This window comes from Gobio gobio (assembly GCF_949357685.1).
Source record: "Gobio gobio genome assembly, chromosome: 22".
NCBI lineage: Eukaryota > Metazoa > Chordata > Actinopteri > Cypriniformes > Gobionidae > Gobio > Gobio gobio.
This window is the reverse complement of record NC_137118.1, coordinates 20,002,227-20,017,468: the sequence shown is the minus strand read 5'-3', so window position 1 is coordinate 20,017,468 and position 15,242 is coordinate 20,002,227. Positions and strand designations below refer to the sequence as shown.

General features: G+C 36.9%; 1 protein-coding gene across 1 annotated transcript; it reads right to left on the bottom strand.

The window, feature by feature from the left end:
* Positions 1-60: 60 nt before the first annotated feature.
* On the bottom strand, positions 61-13,818 carry hsdl2 (hydroxysteroid dehydrogenase like 2). Its single transcript, XM_079804620.1, has 11 exons — positions 13,440-13,818; positions 12,280-12,443; positions 6,943-7,041; positions 6,723-6,837; positions 6,493-6,596; positions 6,270-6,368; positions 3,535-3,729; positions 3,280-3,351; positions 3,016-3,156; positions 767-895; positions 61-664 (listed from the first exon to the last, which is right to left on the bottom strand). The coding sequence occupies exons 1-11, from the start codon at positions 13,454-13,456 to the stop codon at positions 552-554; spliced, it is 1,248 nt and encodes a 415-aa protein (XP_079660746.1). The 5' UTR covers positions 13,457-13,818; the 3' UTR covers positions 61-551.
* Positions 13,819-15,242: the final 1,424 nt, after the last annotated feature.

The window sequence follows — 15,242 nt, the reverse complement described above, 5'->3', positions numbered from 1 at the left end:
AATAACAGGCTGTTCTGACACTAATTTTAGTGTGAGGGCAGAAAGCAGAAGTCAAAAAGATCAAATAATATGTACTTTAATTATACTGTAGTTGTGCTTAAAAACATGGTTTTATAACCAGTGGCTTCCTAAAACCACTTTCAAGAAGGATACATCAAAATACATAATTAGTGTCAATGCTAGAGTTAAACCTCCATCCCTCAAATACTAGAATTATGATAGTAAAAAAATAAATAAATAGAAATGGCAGATTCTCAAAAGCTCTTGCATGAGCTCCTGTATTACTTTGGTTAATTGGTTAATTATGGTATTACTGTAGCTATAGTCATTATGGTATGTTGGTGGAAACTATGGTTATCATGGTAATTTCTGCTTTTTAGAATGATGTTGCAATAACAGTACTATTAAATAACATGCAGTGAAGAAAATGTAACTAAAGGAAAATCCTTTATTAAAATTAGTGTCAGCTGAACAACAAATGGTTTAATGAAAACAGTGATATAGAAACAAGATCATGTACATCATGTAAGGCAGCAGATTGAGTGATCATATCACAGCTTGGACTTCATCATGGCCATCATCTTCTCCAGCTTGATGGCAAGGCCCATGTCACCCTTAATCTTCAGCTTTCCAGACATGAAGGCCATTGTCGGCTTTAATTTCCCTATTGATAAAGAGCATGGTTTTCATCAATTTTTTGAAACTTCCTCTATGATCCGGTTATGTCAGTTTAGTGTGTGAAGTGCATCAACAACACATTTTATACCTCCGAACATCTTGACGAAGTCTGCACTGTCCAATGACATGATGACGTCAGCTTTGACAGGTGGTTCCCCGCTGCCGGCACTTCCTGCGGCATTCTTCAGGTCAATGAACCAGACTCCAGCATGCTCGCCTGTCGATCCAGCCAGTAAACTTTGTTAATAGAGTGATGCAGGTATGACATCAATTTGTAGGCCAAACGCGGAAGCGAGTTAGCATTTTAGCACTTCTGGTTCCCTCGTCTCAAAGTCAATGGGTTTTTATTTAAATGGCTGAAATAAGGTCTGTGGTGAACACAAGCTCCAGACACTTTCATGTTTTATTCTAAGACATAAAATACATCAATTACCCCACTCGTGATTTTTTAAAGGTGTTATGCGTCTTGAAAAAGCTAGTTGCTAACAAGTGGCTAAATGGGACTACAGAGGCTGTCGTCATTACGCAGAACAGGTCAGCTCAGTCTGCTTTTACAGCCCCATTATGCTTATAATTGTGCTCTTATAAACTATTCTATGTTCTGAGAAAATGGTAGCTTAGTGATGGTGACGTTGAAGTCGAGTGACCGTGGTGTCGTTTGTTTATAGCCTACCTTTAGCTTTTTACTTCAGGCGACTGCATTTAGACTTCATTAAAGTTGTGTTCATCTGTGATAATTATCTTGATGGACAAAACGTGTCAGTATCATAAACTTTTGTTGATCACAGAGCTTGTTTTTAGCGATAATCCAAAAGCCTATGCGAAAATCCTATTGGGTTTATCTTGAGGGAACCAGGGCGATGCTAACTGCAGGTTGGCCTACAAAATGACGTCATACCTGCACCACTCTATACAGCACAGGTGTAACGTTAAAAGTTATATTTCCTGTTAAAACAGGAAGTTGAGGTAGTACATATACGGCTTGTATCTTTTTTATTATTATTATTATACAGTTGCAAGAAAAAGTATGTGAACCACTTGCAGAATCTGTGAAAATGTAATAAGATTTTACATAATTTTTTTTTACATAAAGTCCACAAGACAAAAAATAGCTGAATTTATTAAAATAACCCTGTTCAAAAGTTTATGAACCATTGATTCTCAATACTATGTGTCGTTCCCTGGATGATCCATGGCTGTTTTTTTTGTTTTGTGATGGTTGTTCATGAGTCTCGTGTTTGTCCTGAGCAGTTAAACTGCCCAATGTTCTTCAGAAAAACCCTCCAGGTCCTGCAAATTCTTCAGTTTTTGCATATTTGAACCCTCTCCAGCAGTGACTGTATGATTTTTTGAGATCCATCTTTTCACAGTAAGGACAATTGAGGGACTCAAACACAACTACTAAAAAAGGTTGAAACATTCACTGATGCGCCAAAAGGAAACACAACGCATAAAGAGCTGGGGGGTGAAAACTTTTGAACAGGATGAAGATGTCCAAATGTTTCTTATTTTGTTTAAATATATATTTTTTTCATTTAGTACTGCCCTTCAGAAGCAACAGAAGATACTTGCATGTTTCCCAGAAGACAAATTAAGTACAATTTGTCTTTTTTACCTAAGTTTTCACAGGCTCCTAATGCGTTGTGTTTCCTTCTGGAGCTTCAGTGAAAGTTTCAACCTTTTTTAATAGTTGTGCTTGAGTCCCTCAATTGTCCTTACTGTGAAAAGATGGATCTCAAAATCATACGGTCACTGCTGAAGAGGGTTCAAATATGCAAAAGATGCTGGAAGAATTTGCAGGACCTTGAGGATTTTTCTGAAGAACATTTGGCAGTTTAACTGCTCAGGACAAACAAGAGACTCATGAACAACCATCACAAAACAAAAAAAACAGCCATAGGTCATCCAGGGAACGACATTCAGTATTGAGAATTAATGGTTCATAAACTTTTGAACGGGGTTAATTTAATAATTCAGCTATTTTTTTGTCTTGTTGACTATATGTAAATATTTTTCTTATCTTATTCAGGACAGTACTAAATAAAAAATAACATGCATTTTGTATGATCCCTCTTATTTATTTAATATTATTCACATTTTCACAGATTTTGCAAGTGGTTAACATACTTTTTCTCGCAACTGAATATAATTCCCATTTATGTTGTTATTATTATCACTGTTTGTGATAATTATAATTTACCAAAGCATGTTTTTTTCTTATGTGGCAGAAATGGTCTTCCAAAGCCTATTGTTTATTATTCAGCAGAGGAAAAAAAAAAAAAGAAAGCTACAAAACTTCAAAGGCACTCAAATGGTTTAATGTGATTTCATAACTACCTGTTAAATCAAATCTGTACACTCCTTGTGTGGTTTTCACTATATCTGGACTGAGAATTCCTCTGATTACGTTGAACATGTCAGAAATAGGTCCCGCAGCAGAATCTTTTCCACTTTCACTTTTGAAAACCGGAGAGGCACCTGAAGAGAGAGTTAAAATATCGGCACTAAATGAGTAGTCTGCTGAAGTATGCTTAAAATGAAAGTCAATCCCCAAGAAGAACAAAAATGGATGAAATGTGTTGGTTATGCCTCATAACTCACCATGCTGCTCCATTTGCTTGGCTAGATCCTCTGGCTGTAGATCCAAGAAAAAATCAGGAAGCAAAGGATGACCTAAAAAAAGGGAGATACATTTTATGTGCCGTGTCGACATTCAAAGTTTCCTGTAATATGTCATAACTGTCAAGTTATTATATACAAGGTCTAAAAAAAAAAAAAAAAAAACTAGCTTTTATACAAACAAATAAATAAAGTTATTAAAAAAAAATTTACTTTACAATTTTAACATTTACCAACCTGGCTCAACAGCATATATATCCATGTCCTTAATGCCCTCCTTTTTGAGAATGTCTTCATCAATAACAAACTGTCCTGTGAAGCTGGAGGGTTTTTTCAAGATGGCGTAGGCTGCATCAGCCATGATCTCCACCTTCCTGCACTGTTTACCAATCTTAGAACCACCCAACATTTCCATGGCAGCCGTCTGGATGGCTGAAGGTTAATTATGAATAAAAAGTAATTTAGTTGTCATTGTCAAATTTTGACTTAGGATGTGTTCACACTTGTAGTTTTTTTCGCTTGGTTCATTTGGTCCGGACCAAAAATAAGTCCTGGTCCGCTTAGAGTCCACAATGGTATTTTAACACTGAACCTAAAGATACCGAACTTACATAGGGATATGTTCACAACCTGATTGGTCAGCTTTTATTATGCATATTTCTCAATGGAACATCCAAAACAATGGTGTGTGCTGGGCTAAATGCACTTGTTGTATGTGCGTAGCCTACATATGATGGTATTTTGACCAGCTGAGAACTTGTGAAGAGCATATAAAATGTGAAAAAAACAGCGGCAGTAATCCCTCCGTCACACACACAAACGAAAATCTGGTTCTGATGGCTGTACCGAACTATGATGGGCAACATTGCGAGAAAAAACAGGTATGCTTGGGCATTCTGTCCTTTTTAGTAGGGATGCATGATATATCGGCCAACATATCAGTATCGGCCGATATATGGTAATTTTTGATGTTATCGTTATCGGCCCGATAAGAAAATTATATAGCATATTAAACCTGCTATATAATGTATTATTTCTTTCAGCTGAGACACTTCAGATGCGAACTTTTCGCCATGATGGTTTTGAATTGCTTTAAATATGATTGAAATCACTTCAAAAAGGTGCAGCACAAGTCTGTCATGTAGGCTACATAAAATTATAATGAGAACATCATATTTGTGTGCTTGGGACATGGCTTTTAATAGTGACACATGGTGTTTTTGTAATCACTACTAATCAGACTTTATTCAAATTATATAATATTTTGGATTTAGATTTATCAGCCAATATATCGGCAATTGGCTTTCAAATATATAGAATTATCAGTTATCGTATCGGTGCATCCCTACTTTTTAGGGTCGCATCTCATGACATCACATCCTGTTTTTGGTTCGTTTACATGTCTTTGGTCCATGTTGCGCACATATTTCAGTCAAACCGCACCAGAGTTTGTTTGGAAGTGGACCGAGACCCATCTTTTCAGCCGTCTCTGTCCGCTTTGTGCACTCCAGGGTTCAGATGGCAGCGTTCACACTTATTCAAATGAACCGCACTAACAGAGCAATCGAACCAAACCTGCCTAGTGTGAACACACCCTTATATTTAATTCCACAGCAAGTTTACAATATTTATCAATACATGTTGAATATCAATAAAAAGGTCCAGCATGCAACTTTGAAACAATGATACGTGTGCACCATTTGAATGGCTGCTTTCACAGAATATCTATTCAAGTTTCCTATTGTTCCTGTGCATTAAAAGCCACAAACACAGTCATCTCTTTAAAGGCACAATTCACCATTGCTGAAACACTGTCACATGGATTTACCTCAGAAGCTAATAACAAACCATGGGTCATGGAGTACATATATATTTTAAACGTAATTTCAGACATTGTATTACATCAATTATGTTATTAAGAGTCTAATTGAAACAGCAATGAGTGAAAGTGTGAAAAAAAATATTTTTAACAAGATAAAAATGGTGATGGGACATGATTTTATTCTCTGAAAATTGGATTATAAAAGTGTCTTTTATATATCCCTATAGTCTGATATTCAGTGAAACAAAATTGTCTTACTATTGCTGCGTCCCAATTTGCATACTATCCATCCTAAATAGTATTCAAAATAGTGTCTCAAATCGTAGTAAGTTAAAATGAGTATTCCAAAGATACCCGGATTATCTACTTTTTCCGGTTAGAATCCAAAGTGCAGATCCATGCACTCTAAAGACTAATATTGCCCACAAACCATTGCACGTCGGACGAGGATTTGATTAGAACTACAAACACGGATAAAAAGTATTAAACCACAAACGTGGTGGATGACCGACGGTTAAGCAGAGAAGAGTGATTAATAATCAGTATTTAAACTGACAAAAATACATTTATTCAATGTTATCCACATTGTATTTCATCAGCAACAGGATTGGAAGCTTTTATAAAATACGTTTGGTCATTAACGTTTAAATGCATCATTATGCAAACACACGAGGAGAGACTTCATAGACTGCGGTGGCAGTGGCTCAGTGGTTCATGTAGGTTGTCTACAAACCGGAAGTCGATCCCCGGTTCCACCTGACCAAGTGCCGAGGTGTCCATGAGCAAGACACCTAACTCCAGCTGCTCCCGACGAGCTGGATGGCGCCTTGCATGGCTGACACCGCCGTCGATGTGTGAATGAGTGTATGAATGGGTGAATGTAACGAAAATGTAAAACGCTTTGGATGGCCGTAGGTCTGTTAAAAGCGCTATATAAATGCAGTCCATTTACCATTTCCATTCCATATGAAAGACCCACAACTGGCAGTTCAATGATATGGTAGGAAATACAATTTAATTGAATGTTGAATCGAATATGTAGATATACATTATACAGAAGACAGAGTCAGCAATAGCTACTTGTGCATTATTCATTATTTAATTATTATTTAACTCAATTATTTAATGACTGAAGTATGAAACCCATTACCTGTCTTGGGCCATAATGCATTAACGGCAATAGATCCCCTGAACTCTTCGGCCATTCCAAGTACACACATGGACATGCCATACTTTGCCATGGTATACGCTACACAGACATAACGGAAAACAAGATTAGTGGCATTATTTGTAACCATTGTCGAATAAATGTTCAATGGTACTTTAAATCCAAAGGCCTTAAGCACAGAATGTGAGAACGCTCTTCCACTCACCTGTGTGGTTTTTGAACCAGACGGGATTAAGGTTGAGAGGTGGGCTGAGGTTAAGTATGTGAGGGTTTTTGCTCTTCAGAAGATGTGGAATACACATTTTAGACCTGTAAAGAAAACAGAATATTGCGTGTTCAAAACAAGTTATGGTTATCTGACATGATCTGTGACACAATAAAATAGCGATTTATTACAATGAGCTGTGAATCTAAAAACATGATGCTTCTACTCACGTCAGGTACGTCCCCCTGAGATTGATGCCCAGCATAAGGTCTACTTTCTTCATTGGAGTCTCCAGAGTTCCTGTTAAATTGATGGCACTGGCATTGTTGACCAATATGTCAATCCCTGTCATCAGAACCACGGGAAATGAAAACCAAATTAAAACACAGCTGAGCACTAAAAATGTACAAACGTCTAAGAAGAATAGATATTTGAGATGCTGTCACTCACCTCCAAATTTCTCCACTGCCTGTTCCACGGCTTCACTGATCTGCTTCTCATCACGGACGTCTACGATACACGGCAGTGCTTTCCCTCCTGCAGCTTCAACTATCACACAGACATTATCTGGTCATGGTCCTATCACTTAAAAAAATAGTGACTGTAAAAAAAAAGTGTACCAAAAAAATACAGTGTATTTACCATCTTTTATGAGAGAATGAACTACTCAAGTCCACAAACCATTGAGAATGATGGAATAGACTTAGTTCACACAAAAAAAGATTTACCCCATGATTTACTCAAGCCATCCTAGGTGTAAATGACATTCTTCTTTCAGACGAATATTTAAAAATTCTGATTGTATTCGTCTGAAAGGAGAATGCCATATACACCTAGGATGGCTTGAGGTAATTGTGATCATTTTAATTTATGGATGAACTATCCCTTTAATGTCGGAAGTTGCGATAGTCTTTTCTTCTCTATTGTGACGTATACGAAAAATGTAGGGCGGGACTTGATTTCGTCCATGGGAATTGATTGGATTGTAGGAAGTTGGGTGTTGCTAACTAAATGGAGGCAGATCTGAAAGGCAGTTTGCAGTCAGTTTCGAGGGGAATGAAAGTTAATGTTTCTGACTAAAGATTATGATTACGAATGAAAATAACGATGTGCATAGATTAATCATTATAATAAGCATTGCAGACATCCTGAAACAAAAAAAAAACATTTTTTTTTCCATAGTAAAAAAAACCTGTAGCTGTAGTTTGCCTTTTTTTTTCTTTTCTTTTTTGATGGTTTATTTGAACTTGTAGGGTCATTAAAAACAAATATCCCCTCTGGACATCATATATATACACAGTATAAATAGTTTGGTGTCAGTAAGGTTTTTTTTTAAAAAATAATTAATTTAAAAAAAATTCCCGCAAGGACGCATTAAATTTATCAAACAGTGACGTAGAGGCATTTTTAAAGGGGCTATATGCAACTTTTTCCCCAAAATAAACGTAACAATAGCCTTTTTATTTTACCATTTATGACTCAAACATCTCCTGATGAGTATACTGACACCTTGTCCGCTCACAGTGGGTGCACCTATAAGCCTGTATCCTATTTTTCCTATTTTCTGGCGGGTCGTTTTTTTCCCGCGCTGTCTGCGGATGTGACGTCACCACCGCTGCGAGAGCGAGCAGAAAATAAGAGCAGTTCTGTTTTTTGGCCACAGGTGTCAGTCGCGAGTTTAAATTTCAGAAAAACGCATATAGCCCCTTTAATGTTACAAAAAATATATATTTCGAATAAATGTTGTTCTTTTGAACTTTCATCAAAGATTCCTGAAAAAAAAATTATTAGTTTCCACAAAAATATGAAGCAGCACAACTGTTTTAGGCATTGATTATAATAATACTTTCTTGAGCATCAAATCAGCATATTATATATGTGACACTGAAGACTGGTATGATGCTGAAAACTCAGGAATAAATTACATTTTTAAAAATTTTCAATTTATTTTAAATTGTAATAATATTTCACAATATTACAGTTATTATTACTGTATTTTTGAATAAATAAATGCAGGCTTGATGAGCAGAAGAAACTCCTTTCAAAAACCTCAAATAATCATACTGACCCAAAACTTCTGGCCGGTACTGTATGTTCTGCATGTGTTCATGCTGTGAATAGACTTCTGTTGGAACTATGTTAGCCTGCTGTCATAAATACCAGTTTGAGACGACCTGTTCTTTGTGACATTGTGCCTGATCATGCTGGAAGAAGCCAGAAGATGGGTACAGAACATTGTATCCACGAGGTGATGCACATGCTCAACAACAAAGCATTAACAGCCTGTGGCATTCAAGTGATGAAGTGCTGGGCGATATGACCAAAATCTCATATCACGATAGAAGTGAACTCATATCAACGATATACATCACAATATAGTACCTTTTCTGTAAATTCAATCAATGAATAGTTTATATTGACCACATGGAAAGGACTATTTCTGTTTTTAGATTTTAAAGTATATAGGCCTACTCAAAAATGTACTCATTAATATGCGATTATTGTTTGTCATTGTAATTTTCCCATGCCATTGTTGTTTCTCACTCGCCATGCTGTTATTATTTATTTTTATTCACATATCTTCCTGCATCCTGGTGGTGGAGTGTAAGATTGCAGTCATTCAAATGATGAAAAAGTATTGCCTTAAACAATGTATTTTGCGACAGCACGAAATAAACGATAGAGCGCATAATATGAAACGACAGACTTTTTATTTCGACCACCCGATATATATCATCTTATACTACGGGGCCGTTGAATGCTTGAATCTGATTGGCTAGTATAACCGTAGTATAAGCGGAATAATTGACTTTGGGCCGTTGAATTATTAGAAAAATAATGCACACCCGAGGTGGTGATGCGGTCACGACGCGATTATTCCTTACATATCGCACAGCCCTATGTTTGACTGATAGAACCAACAGCCAAACGGCCATTAATCAAAGCCCCAATCAGCAGCATGAATCCATGGCCTTGTGACAACAATCCAGGCTTGTGGCAGTGGTGTGATGGTGCCTGGAATATTTGCTTGGCACACTTGAGGCCTGTTAATACCAATCTATCATCAATCCAATGAATGACCTACATCCAAATGTAAACAAATCTACACGAACAACAACAAATACAATGATCACATCATTCTCAATGCTTCATGGGAGAGAGCATGCAGGTGGCTCTCTCTTCAAGATTATGGGTAATGTAGAATCAAACTGGGAATTTGGCTATTAAAACACTTTTTAAAAACTAAATCTCGGAGCTGTGTCGAAAAGTTAAATACACAAGCTATGGACATAGTATCCATTCTGTAGTATTTAATTCTAAGGGGGCATTTACACAACACAGTTTTCAACTAAAAACTGAAAACATTTAATGCGTTTTGGCTGTTCATTTACAGGACAATGGCGTTTTGGGGGCCTGAAAACACAAACTTTTGAAAAAGGGAAATATAGAGAGTATGCATTGACTTTCCCGCCGGAACACGCCCCCTCGGCCAGACTGAGTGGCAAAAAAGCTGCTGCATGACTGGAGTTAATAGGGAAAACTGAGAAAACGTGAGTAAGACAAACGATTTTCTGTTTAAATTAAAGGTTGGACTCGATATAAGTGTTCCTTACAACTAACCAAAGATCCAGTGATCCATGGATATTCACATGCAGCCAGGAATCACGTTTCTTGACATTTATTTGTTCCTGATTTGACGCCGGGCAAATACATAAAGAAAAATTTGCCTGCAAACGCTTTACGTAAATACAATACAGGTAGGTCTAAATCCGGGTGATCACTTACATCAATGTTATATATATATAGCCCTAAAACTTTTCATGAATTGTCAATACAATATATAACAATACAATTTATAAAAGGTATGATTTTACCCCAAAATTCAACATATTGACACCAAATGATAACTGCAAATACATGTCTCGCTGCATGAAGTCCAGTTTTGTGTGTTTTTCGCAACATTCACGCTGAAAACCAATGCTGCCACTTAGGCTGTGTTCGAAATCGCCCCCTATACCCTTAAATAGGGCACTATTGGAGTGAACATCCATTTTTAATGGTGTCCGAAACAATAGTGGACGTCTTTGAGTGCACTTATTCAATCCCACCATGCACCGCAATAACGAGTGTACATTAGATACGCGCTGGAGAATATGCTTGTTCGATGCCCGATCGGCGTATGACAGCAAAGTCCCGCGAGAGCATTTCGAGAGCAAACGAGAAACAACTCCTTATGCGTTTGAAACGTTCTCTCACTCAACCAGACGGTGTACTCTCAACGCACTGAGAGTCGCGCACTGAATGAATGAACTTACCGCTGTCCGATTCGCCCTATGTACCCTCATTCTCCATTACTCCACTACTCCAAAAACGAGCCAACAAGCTTAAAGTTAACCATAACTCTTTACTTGTGTGGCACTGAACTTACTTGGAAAGGGGAATAATAAAGTAACTAATAAGCATTTAATTAAAAAAAATAATAATAATATTTGTAGTAGGCCTATATATTTCATACTTTATAGTAGGCTACTATTAATATTATGGGCGTCAGAAGCAAAAAAAATGTCGGTGGGTCCTTTAACAGAAACATTTTACTGGAGTAGATGCAATTTACAAAAAATATATTTAAATATATCGGCTTGTTTAAACGTCTGGTTGAGGAAGACACACCTACGGAAAACACAATCTTCATCAGCAGCAATAGTGTAGGGGTAAGACGCTTGACGATAAGATTTGACGCAAATTGATCAGAGGTTCGAATCCGCCTTTTACCAAACTCGCACTGATCCTTTTTTCCATCATATATCAGATCGGAAAGGAATTTATTTTCTATGAATATGAAGAAAATATTAGAGAAGTGAAAATAAAGCTACTAACCGATTTAATCAGTGTTTATCAGGGTATGTAAACAGACGTGCTCAATTGGAGATGATACAAGTGAGTGGGCCCAATATCATTGGTCTTAAAAAGTGTGTGAGTCGATGCCATCTCCTGGCGAAACGCGGGAATTCATTCAATGCACGGCGCGACTCTCACCGTGCATTATGGGTATTCTCTAGCCGTCGAGCATACATCGGTTGCAAACTCGTTATTGTGGTGCATTGTGGGATTGTATGAGTGCACTTAATAACGTCCACTATGGTTTCGGACACCACTAAATGGCTGTTCCCTCAAATAGTGCCCACAGCTGAATCAATCATCCATCCATCTTCCGAAACCGCACTGGTCCAGCCCAATATCATGCATACAGGTATAAATTATCCTTTTTAAGATGATTATTATATTGTTTGATTAAGGTTACATGCTAGTTTCCGTAGCATAGTTCAGGATAAATCTTTTCATTATTACTGGAGCTGCCAAACAGCAAGCACAAACTGCAAAATCGGCAGCCTTTCCGGCGACTTAGTGTCCGAAATCACTCACTCGTTTTCGAAGTGGACTATATCAGTGGACTAATGTAGGGAATAGTGAATGAGGGTATAGGGGGCGATTTCGGAAACAGCCTTAGTCTTTTTGCCACTCAGTGGGCGTAACCGCAGTAGCTCTGTGACATCATGCACATACCCTCTATAGACACAGTGTTTCGTTACAAAGTGACATCGCCATCTACTGGCCTGGCAGCAGAATACAGCGTTTTTTAATCGTTTTCGATGATCCGTGTGAACGGGGATCGTTTTTGATAATGTTGTCGTCTGTAAGCGCAACTTTTCATAAACGCAAAGGAAAAACGTTGTGGTGTAAGCGTAGCCTAAATGTATGTAAGAGTAACGGGAGTGCTGCGCTCACTCTCTGCTGCAGCGGTGTAGATGGTGCCCGGCAGTTTGGGGTGCGGATCAGCGGTTTTGGCAGCGATGACCACATTGGCACCATCCCTTGCAGCTTTGAGAGCAATGGCCTTGCCAATACCTCGACTCGCTCCGGTAATGAAGAGCGTACATCCAGCCAGCTTCCTAAAATGAATGCATAATCACATTATAATAATCATATCATAATCAGTGCACTATGCAAACAATAATAGATAGGCGAAACATAACTAATCAGAGATGGATATAACCGTCAATATAATTGACTTTAGATTTGATGAGAACAAAGTCATGTGACCGACTCAAATTATACAGTTTAACCTGCCATTTGTTTTGAAGCAACGTTTGTTTAATAATGGTTCCCCTACTTTTTGTCAATGTCAGATATTAGTACATATACTTGTGTGTGTGTGTGTGTGTGTGTGTATGCCTTATTAATGTGTGTATGCCTTATTAATGTGTGTATGCCTTATTAATGTGTGTGTGTGTGTGTGTGTGTATATACATACATACACACACACACACACACACACACACACACACACACACACACACACACACACACACACACACACACACACACACACACACACACACACACACACACACACACACACACACACACACACACACACATTAATAAGGCATATAAAAAGTGCCACAAATATCAAATATAAGGATACCTAACATATTTACTTATTTATTTACTATAGGCAATTGGCTTATTTGTGCCACTTTTTGCATCGCACATTTTTTGCACTTTTGTAGTCCATTTTGTCCAATATATCAAGAATAAAAGCTGTATTTGCGTTGGCATTCCTAGAACCCTGCGCATAGGATAGTAGGGTAAAGGTCAAATTATTCAAGTTTAGAAAAATACTATAAATACGGAAACAGGGCTCTGTAATCTGCAAATTTTCCTGCTTGCTGCTAGCTTTAATTTGATCTGCCTGTTTTGACTTTGACAAAACAGTCGAGCCCTCTTATGTCATTCACAACAACACAAGCTACAATCGAATGACTCAATAGGTATGTAAAAAGTTTAGGAACTAGTACAAGTACTAGACTAGTTAACAACACATTGATGTATTCACAAAACTGTGCAACACACGGTTTATCAGCAAGAACGGGAGTGAAACTCACCCAGAGTTCTGCAGCATTGTGATGTCTGAGCTGGGAACAGAGCTATATGTCTAACATTAACCTCAAGCCAAGAAAAGACCTCTAAATGAAAACGGAGGCTGTGAACTCGCCCTTTACCCCAGTAACAGATTCCACTGCGACATATACTTCATTCCACTTCCGGTAGAGTCATAAACGCGTTAATGTTATTAAAGGAACATCCGAGTTATGCCATAAAAGTTCACAAAGCAGCTAAAATTTAAAGAATGAAAAATAAAGGAGCAAGTCACATAAATAATGGAAAAAATAGTTTATTGATGTAGACTATGCCTATTATTCAAAGAGTCTCTTGTAGCGTAAAACTGCCTGCACATTATGTAAATATGAACTTCAGTTAACTGATTATAATAAAGAAGGTGTTTCTAATATACAGCAGAGTTTGGATGAATGTTTTCTATTATAATTACGTTTTATTTGCTATGTTTGAAATCCTAAGGTATTTGCATTTTTAAATTACTCTTCAAATAAAAAATAAATAAAGGAGGAAACGCAATATTAAGACATGCATGTTAACATAAATTAATATTTAGAAAAGGTTATACAAAAACAAGAGAAAAATGAAAAATGCTGCTTTACTTAATGATCCTTATAGCATATTTTCTTTGACATTTTTACAAAAATGTTAAATAAATGAAACGGCATGAATTAAAAAAAACATTGTGTTTTATGTATATGAAAATGACTCAATAAAACAATATTATATACTTATATTATAATAACAATATAAGTGATTTAATAATAATATAAGTTTGTTTTCCTTTTTTTCCCCTGGAATCAGGAAAATACACAGATCCAGGTGGTGCTACAGAACCAAATAATAAGCTCCAGCTCCACCTCTCTGAGACTGTCATGTTCAGCTTGACCAGAGCCTTGAGCTTGACCTAGTCCAGCTCCACCTCTGTGGATCTAATGGGTGGAGGTATAGAGATATGGGTTGGGTCTCTCTCTATGGCTCTGGGTTACGGTGTGGTTGGACCTTTTAGCTCCACCCATCACATCCAGAGAGCTCTCTGTATAATATTACCAGTTTACACTGTAGCGCCCTCTAGTGTGTTGGAGAGCTGTGATCGAGATAAACCTCGAATAGATTATATGTGTACATAATAGGCCTACTCAATTATTTACATGGTTTTGCATTTTTGTTTCCTAGTGCGATTTTTTTAATTCCCCTCAACCCCTGTGTCTGTTTGTCATCTCTGGTGGTTAATGATAGTTCCCTTTAAAATCACTTCTTGTAATTTGGCTAATGTTACCATGAAAATGTGCAATTGTTTTAAGAAAAATGTTTCTAATTCAATTGTTCCAAATAGTTTTAATCACAAGCGTAATGTAACCACGTTCACCATGACCTCCCCATCTCTCAGTCAAGCACATAAGGCAGTACATTTTTTTTATAGATATATAAACATCTACAAATGATATAAACCTGGGGTTTTCAGTCTTCAATAGGCCACAGACCTATCCTTGTGCGAGGGACCCACATCCTAAAATTTAAAAGGTAGCTATATATTTTAATGTGTAAAAACCTATGATAAAAAAAAACCATTAATATTGTGAAAATTTATATTATAAATGTGTACATTTTATTTGGAACATATTTAGTTTCTGTTACGTTACATTACTTTTTTTCCCTTACTCACAATAGTACTATACTGTTGTATTCTTTATTTATTTAGAAAATGTATTATTTATATATTTAAATCAATTTTATTTATTTATTTAAATCAATTTATGTTAATCAATATTATATTTGAATCAAATTTA